The 8,370-nt window shown below is 44.0% G+C and overlaps 1 protein-coding gene and 1 long non-coding RNA gene across 2 annotated transcripts in view; both read right to left on the bottom strand.

Annotated features, from left to right (window-relative positions):
* Positions 1 to 762: 762 nt before the first annotated feature.
* Positions 763 to 2,492, bottom strand: LOC143291589 (uncharacterized). The gene is made up of 2 exons (XR_013056547.1): positions 1,973 to 2,492; positions 763 to 1,890 (listed from the first exon to the last, which is right to left on the bottom strand). It is a non-coding gene; the product is annotated as an uncharacterized LOC143291589 (long non-coding RNA).
* Positions 2,493 to 4,765: 2,273 nt separating this feature from the next.
* LOC143291588 (uncharacterized) overlaps positions 4,766 to 8,370 on the bottom strand; it is a 21,088-nt gene continuing 17,483 nt past the window's right edge. The window contains exons 7-8 of the mRNA XM_076601522.1: positions 7,865 to 7,960; positions 4,766 to 4,966 (exon numbers count right to left, since the gene is read on the bottom strand). Of these exons, the coding sequence (XP_076457637.1) occupies positions 4,824 to 4,966; positions 7,865 to 7,960 (239 nt within the window). The 3' untranslated portion in view covers positions 4,766 to 4,823. The remainder of the gene's footprint in view (positions 4,967 to 7,864; positions 7,961 to 8,370) is intronic.

The raw sequence follows: 8,370 nt of genomic DNA, 5'->3' as shown, positions 1-8,370 counted from the left end.
CCGGCCCTCGGACTGTTTCCTCCAAAGTGACACAGAAACCAGAGCACTCGCCACTCAGTGCATCTCAAACACACACACACACACACACACACAGTCACATATACAAACACACACACACACACACACACACAGTCACATATACAAACAAACAAACACACACACATAGTCACACACACATACACACACACACACACAAACACTCAGTCACATATACAAACAAACAAACACACACACACACACACACACAAACACTCAGTCACACACACACACACACACACTCACACACACACTCTCTCTCTCACTCTCTCTCACACACACACTGCAAGGATAGGATGCAGTTTCAAACCACCTTCACAAAGATATCAGTACTGCATAGACAGGAGGGAATTCAGAGATGATGTGAAAGAGGTTGTGGAAGTAGGATGTCTAATGTTGAATGGAAGCCTATTCCAGATGGTTGGGTACGACATTATTTTTCTCTCCTTTTTTTAGTTCATTTTTGATGTCTGCATTTATATGCCAAAGAGGTGAAAGTTTATTTTTTTCTGTTCCTGCCTTCTCTGTGCATATTTTAAGAGTTGAATATTTTTACATGTTGTCGCATCTTTTGGGGGATTTTGAAATCTTTTATGTGAGGATGAAGTGGTGTGGTGTCAGATTTGTATTTGTATTTGTATTTCTTTTTATCACAACAGATTTCTCTGTGTGAAATTCGGGCTGCTCTCCCCTGGGAGAGCGTGTCGCTACGCTACAGCGCCACCCTTTTTTTTTTTTTTTCCTTGCGTGCAGTTTTATTTGTTTTTCCTATCAAGATGGATTTTTCTACATAATTTTGCCAGAAACAACACTTTTGTTGCCGTGGGTTCTTTTACGTGTGCTAAGTGCATGCTGCACACGGGACCTCGGTTTATCGTCTCATCCGAATGACTAGCGTCCAGACCACCACTCCAGGTCTAGTGGAGGGGGAGAAAATATTGGCGGCTGAGCCGTGATTTGAACCAACGCGCCCAGATTCTCTTGCTTTGTAGGCGGACGCGTTACCTCTAGGTTATCACTCCACTTTCATGTGAGGGTGAAGTGGTGTGGTGTCAGGTCATTTCTTGGGTGATCAGGTGTTCGTGTCTGTATTTACTGGAAGTGGTTTTCTGTCAGTGTACAGGTGTGGTTTTTTCTTCAGGAAGTGACTAACAGAAATACATTTCTGGCTGTGACAAGGAAAGTGTGCTTGGTAGTTAGTTCAGGTGTTGGTAGAATGTAATGTTTGTTTTATGCTGGTTTCAGTTGTTTTTTTTCTCCTGACATTTCGGCAGCCATACCATGTCTTTGGGAGTGTTCATGCTGGGCTGGTTGGCGTTTCCAAAACCCACCGAATACTGACGTGGATTTCAGGATTCAGTGTGTGTGTTGGATCTTGGGCATGTGTAGACAGGCAGGGAGGTGATAAACCATCAAGGCACCAGCACCACGACACCCGTTTGTCACTTCCAGGGATTTGGGGATGGCTCCTGGTAACCCGTTTGTCACTTCCAGGGATTTGGGGATGGCTCCTGGTAACCCGTTTGTCACTTCCAGGGATTTGGGGATGGCTCCTGGTAACCCGTTTGTCACTTCCAGGGATTTGGGGATGGCTCCTGGTAATCCTTTTGTCACTTCCAGGGATTTGGGGATGGCTCCTGGTAACCCGTTTGTCACTTCCAGGGATTTGGGGATGGCTCCTGGTAACCTGTTTGTCACTTCCAGGATTTGGGGATGGCTCCTGGTAACCCGTTTGTCACTTCCAGGGATTTGGGGATGGCTCCTGGTAATCCTTTTGTCACTTCCAGGGATTTGGGGATGGCTCCTGGTAACCTGTTTGTCACTTCCAGGGATTTGGGGATGGCTCCTGGTAACCTGTTTGTCACTTCCAGGATTTGGGGATGGCTCCTGGTAACCTGTTTGTCACTTCCAGGATTTGGGGATGGCTCCTGGTAACCCGTTTGTCACTTCCAGGGATTTGGGGATGGCTCCTGGTACAGCCAGGTGATAGAGAGGGTGTTGAAGAGGCAGCTTGGCTCACCTGTGACTTGTCAACATACAAGCTGTGTGAATCACCCGAAGTACCACTCTAATTTTGTTGTCAACACACAAGTATAGTGAATCACCTGAGAAGGGTTTAGCTATGGAATATCAGTGGAAAACATTTTTGTTCTACACATTCAGAGCATGTTTTTTTGTTTGTTATTATTATTTTTTTTTAAATTTATTTTTTGTTTTTTCTTTCTTTTTTTGAGGGTACAATCTTAATCAGTCTCAGTTGCTGTTGTGATGTTAGTCAGGAGCAGGAGTTTTTAGTAGTTCATCATAGTGAAAATTGTTGTGGAGTGAAGAGCCATGCATGATTTCTTTGTGACTTATTTCAGAACATATTATGTCCGGTGTGCTCGAGAGTGAGAGCGTATGTGTGTGCATGTGTTTTTGCATACACACATGATGATTATGACCTTACGATACATATTTTTTCATAATTATTGATGTGGGTTGTTTCCTTGCTTTGGAAATTCTATTTAACGATGCTAGTTGATAATAAACAGACTTTTAAAAAAAAAAATGTGTAGCAGGTGTTTGACAGTTGAGATATTGTGTGATGCATAGATCAGCAAACGACCAGTCTTGAGGAGAGGGGAAGGCACAGCTTGGAGGTACACATTCGGCTTGTATACCTATACATGCGATGATGATATGGATACTAATATAGTGCCTATCCTCGGTCGAAGACCGAGCTCAACACGGGGTCATTTGCACAACAGGCTGCTTACCTTGGTAGATCCGACTGACAGCTGCCATTGGGCACTCATCAATTCGTTTCCTGTCATTCATTTAGGTTTCAGTCACGAACAAATATGCTCATACAGACATGTATCATTTTAAGCGTATGACCATTTTGTTTATTTACTCTGCCATGTAGGCATCCACACTCCATTTTCGGGGGTGTGCATCCTTGGTATGTTTTTGTTTCCATAACCCACCAAATGCAGGCATGGATAACAGGATCTTTAAATGTGCACATTTGATCTTCTGCATGCGTATACACACAAAGGGCGTTCAGGCACAAGCAGGTCGGAATATATGTTGACCTGTGAGATCAGAAAAATCTCCACCCTTTACCTACCAGGCGCCATTACTGAGACTTGAACCCAGGACCCTCAGGTTGAAAGTTAACACTTTTAACCACTCCGCTTTTGCACTGTTACATACAGGTAAATTCTGTGGTGACTTGGGATGAAACGGTGGTACAGAAAGCAGGGCAGCAAAAAGAAAAAAACTCTTGTGTCTACACACACACATACACACACACAGATGCACTAATGAATACGTAACATACATGTTTATGTTTATTAGTGTACACAATGTGTGTGCATATACAAACAGAATATATCAACAAAGGATACATATATTCACTTCAAACAAGGAACAGCTTTTTTTCTTTCTTTTTTTAAATGCACAGCGAAAGGCAATGTGCCAAAAACTGGGGGGGGAAACATACTTAGTTGGAATGCAGGGTTTTATAATTTTTAATGGAGAGAAAAAAGAATTACAGTGGATATGCATGAATACCTTTGTGGGGATGATTTTGCTCAGCAGACTTCAAAGATCATCAGCAGGCTTTCAGAATATTTTCAAAATGTTTCAAAGTGTTTTAGCTAAACACTGCTCAAGGAGTCAAAACATCAAAAAACAAGTCAACCAAGAACCAAATTCAAGTACCAAATAGCATCTTTCAAGACTGAAAATTTATTAAATGTTAAATCTATCATGTTATTTTGGAAAGAAAAATCATTGTTTTGGGTGGGTTTTTTCTTTCTCCGAAGTGGTTGCAGCTGATCCAGGTTTCAATGATGGATGTACTGACCCACTCTTACACTAGGCTGGCGTCTGACAGGAGCAGCCAACACACACAAACACACACAATGATGAAATGTCTGATGTACGAGGGTCATTCAATAAATAAGGTGAATTTTTCGGTATAAGGACTTCTAATACAGATAGAAGCTTACTTTTTTTTTTCTTTTTTTTTTTTTTTACTTCTTTTTCACATGGATTTAATTTGTTTTGCAGATTAAAAAAAACTTTGAGAGTTTTGGCGATTAACAAAGATGGCCGGCCAAGAAGCATGCTCCAGGATTGAACAGCGGTCAGTTATCAAGTTTTTGGTTGCTGAAGGGTGCAAACCAGTTGAAATTCATAGGAGAATGTCAACTGTGTATGGTGCCACATGTTTCAGCCAAAAAAATGTCTACAAGTGGGCTAAATTGTTTAAAGAAGGACGGAGCAGTTTGAAAGTGACGATGAAGTCAAAAGTGTTGTGAGCGACTGGCTGAGACATCAGTCCAAAGATTTTTATGCTGAGGGAATACGGAAGCTTGTGCACAGATGGGAAAAGTGTGTGACAGTGCTGGGAGACTACGTTGAAAAAAAAAAAAAAAAAGTAAGCTTCTATCTGTATTAGAAGTCCTTATACCGAAAAATTCACCTTATTTATTGAATGACCCTCGTATCAATAACAATGATTTTTAGCAATCTGATCATGAGTCATGACTTGAGCGTGTGTGTGTATGTTTGTGTGTGTGCTGTGTGTGTGTGTGTGTGTGTGTGTGTGTGCTCTGTGTGTGTGTGTGCTGTGTGTGTGTGTGTGTGCTCTGTGTGTGTGATGTGTGTGAGATCGTCAGCTTCAGATATCCTCCACACCCTTACTCCTTCCTCACCAACTTCGGAAGCTGAGAAAAAAGAAACAAAAAAACGAGACACATCCACCCGTGACGGCATAATCTCAACTTGGTGAAAACTCATCCCTTGGAGTCCTCGTCTTTGGTGCAGGTCTTCCCATCAGCCTTCAGTCTGAACCCCTGAGGACAGGTGCACCGATAGCTGCCGTAGCTGTTAATGCAGCGATGAGAACAGCTGTGCTTTCCTCGACATTCGTTGATGTCTGTGAACAGAAACAGAATGAGGTTCACACACATACGCACACGCACGCACCCCCCTCCCCACCCACCCTCACACACACGCATGGAGTTTTGCCATCAAGATCGTCACTGAATGGCAGACAGGCGATACCAACCTGAAACAAACACGAAAGTCAAGCCCCAAAAGCCTAGGGTACGTAGGCCTAAACTGCGAACGATCCAGTTGAAGCGACCAGCTCAATGTGTGCATTGTACGGATGACAGGTTGTACGATCGACAAACGTAGCTCTTCTATTTTTTTTTGTTTTTTTTAGGCTTTCTTCGATTGGTTGCGCCAGGAAAAGTTCATGTACTTACGAACGATGGCTTTGGGTACATGTGGACAATTAAAACAGAAGCAGGTCTTGAACTCATTAGACATTTTTAAACATCGCACCAGACTGTTGAATTGTTGGTTTTTGATCTCTCTCTCTCTCTCTCTCTCTCTCTCTCTCTCTCACACACACACACACACACACACACACATTTAAACACGCACACCCCACACCGCACACAAACGCACCCTGCTGGGAACGCTCAGTAACTGGGCAGCACTGATCACAAATAGATGTACGTTTAGTCTACTTGCAAGCGGCACTATTTTTTAGATTCCTGTCAAAACTGACGTTCTGATCTGTCACTAAGATGCTTTAATAGATTCTCCCAGCACTGGTAATGCACAATTCACTCAACATATCCAATCAAATCAGCAATTTTAAACTGTTTCAAAATTCAAGGCCTACTACTTGCCTCCCTTGATTTTAGGATTTTGATAGCATGTTTGTGAATTTGGTGGGCAGTGGTACGCGAAGAGAAGAAACAGCGCGGAAATAGCCAAGAATAGCTGATGTTTGACTGGTTCTTGGAGACAGATATTCATTAAGGCATCAGAACGAGTTCGAAGCAGACGACAAATTGTGAAATGTGTGTGATGAGCACTGACGCTTCGAAGTGGGCCGGTTCACGAGCCGTTCGTAATTACACGCTGTTCGCAATTAGGTCTACCTACCCTATAAATGAACGATAAAAAAAAAAAGTAATAAAAAAATCAAGAACGGCTCGCAGATGATCCTGACATTGTACACCAGACTGATAAATACCAACGACACCAACCAACCAACCAAGCTAACTGGCACCACACTGTTAAAAACCAAAAGGGGGAAGGTGGCATAATGCTGAAGACGTTCAGCTGCCAATACAGAGAGTCCGTGAGGGTGTGGGTTCGAATACCGCTCTCACCCTTTCTCCCAAGTTTGACTGGAAAATCAAACTGAGCGTCTAGTCTTTCGGATGAGACGATAAATCGAGGTCCCTTAAAATTGTGCAGTACAGTACGCACTTGGCGCACTGAAAAAGAACCCAAGGCAACGAGAGTGTTGTCCTGTGGCAAAATTATGTAAAAAGAAATCCACTGTAGAGTTGAGTTCAACGTCCTATCGGCAATAAGCCCTTAAGGTCAAGTTGTTCTGGACAGATGTCTGGCAGTCGTCGTTCGGTGGTTAAAGCTGTTCAGTGCTGTGGTCCGTCATCCACTGTGATAGGTAAACAAATATATAAGCATGCACTCAAGGCCTGACAAGCGCGTTGGGTTACGCTACTGTCAGGCATCCGCCTAGCAGATGTCAGTGGTGTAGCGTATATGGATTTGTCTGAATGAACGCAGTGACGCCTCCTTGAGAAACTGAACTTGTTCAAAACCAACGAAACAAAACTGGCCAGCTGACTGGCACAAGAAAGGCAGCACAACGCACTCACTCAGCTGACTGGCACAAGAAAGACAGCATAACTGACGAACTCGCCCAGCTGAATGACACAAGACAGCACAACCAACTCACCCAGCTGACTGGCACAAGAAAGACAACACAACGCTTTCACCCAGCTGACTGGTACAAAAAAGACAGCACATCGAACTCAGCTGACTGGCACAAGAAAGACAGCACAACGCTTTCACCCAGCTGACTGGCACAAGAAAGACAACACATCGCACTCACCCAGCTGACTGGCACAAGAAAGACAGCACAACGAACTCAGCTGACTGGCACAAGAAAGATGGTACAACCAACAACGCACTCACCCAGCTGACTGGCACAAGAAAGACAGCACAACCAACTCAGCTGACTGGCACAAGAAAGACAGCACAACGCTTTCACCCAGCTGACTGGCACAAGAAAGACAACACAACCAACAACGCACTCACCCAGCTGACTGGCACAAGAAAGACAGCACATCGAACTCAGCTGACTGGCACAAGAAAGACAGCACAACGCTTTCACCCAGCTGACTGGCACAAGAAAGACAACACAACCAACAACGCACTCACCCAGCTGACTGGTACAAAAAAGACAGCACAGCGAACTCAGCTGACTGGCACAAGAAAGACAGCACAACGCACTCACCCAGCTGACTGGCACAAGAAAGACAGCACAACGAACTCAGCTGACTGGCACAAGAAAGACAACACAACGCTTTCACCCAGCTGACTGGCACAAGAAAGACAACACAACGCACTCACCCAGCTGACTGGCACAAGAAAGACAGCACAACGCACTCACCCAGCTGACTGGCACAAGAAAGACAGCACAACGAACTCAGCTGACTGGCACAAGAAAGACAACACAACATACTCACTCAGCTGACTGGCACAAGAAAGACAGCACAACGAACTCACTCAGCTGACTGGCACAAGAAAGAGAACACAACCAACAACGCACTCACCCAGCTGACTGGCACAAGAAAGACAGCACAACGCACTCACCCAGCTGACTGGCACAAGAAAGACAACACAACATACTCACTCAGCTGACTGGCACAAGAAAGACAGCACAACGAACTCACTCAGCTGACTGGCACAAGAAAGACAACACAACCAACAACGCACTCACCCAGCTGACAAACGAAGCCAGTAAAACCACGGGGACAGCGACACCGGCGATTCTCACACCGTCCTCCGTTCCGACACTCCGGGCTGCACGTGGTGTCTGCACGACACAGAGATGACAGCGTCATGGTCCACATGATAATGACGACGACGACACTGAACAACAAGGATATTAGTTATCATCATCATCATCATCATAACAGCAACAACAACTGCGATTGTTCATATCTGCAGCTTGTGGTATTGTATTGGTGTATATATACTTTGTTCTTCCCAATTCTTTGTCCCCATGTGGTCTTGTGTGGTGAATTGCACTTCTGTATACGTATTGTTTTCATATGAGGTGCTAAGAGCCCATTACATGGGGAATTTGTGCCATGAAATAAGTACAATACATTAATAACAAGAGAGGCATGGCCTTAAAGACTCACTTGTGATACACTGGAAAAAAAACAAGGTTTTTATGTATCAAAATGAAATGTTTAAGATGAGAAAGATCAGTTTAAAGCG

Source organism: Babylonia areolata, chromosome 17 (assembly GCF_041734735.1).
Source record: "Babylonia areolata isolate BAREFJ2019XMU chromosome 17, ASM4173473v1, whole genome shotgun sequence".
Lineage (NCBI taxonomy): Eukaryota > Metazoa > Mollusca > Gastropoda > Neogastropoda > Buccinidae > Babylonia > Babylonia areolata.
The sequence above is the reverse complement of the archived record's forward strand: the minus strand, read 5'-3'. Positions and strand labels throughout refer to the sequence as shown.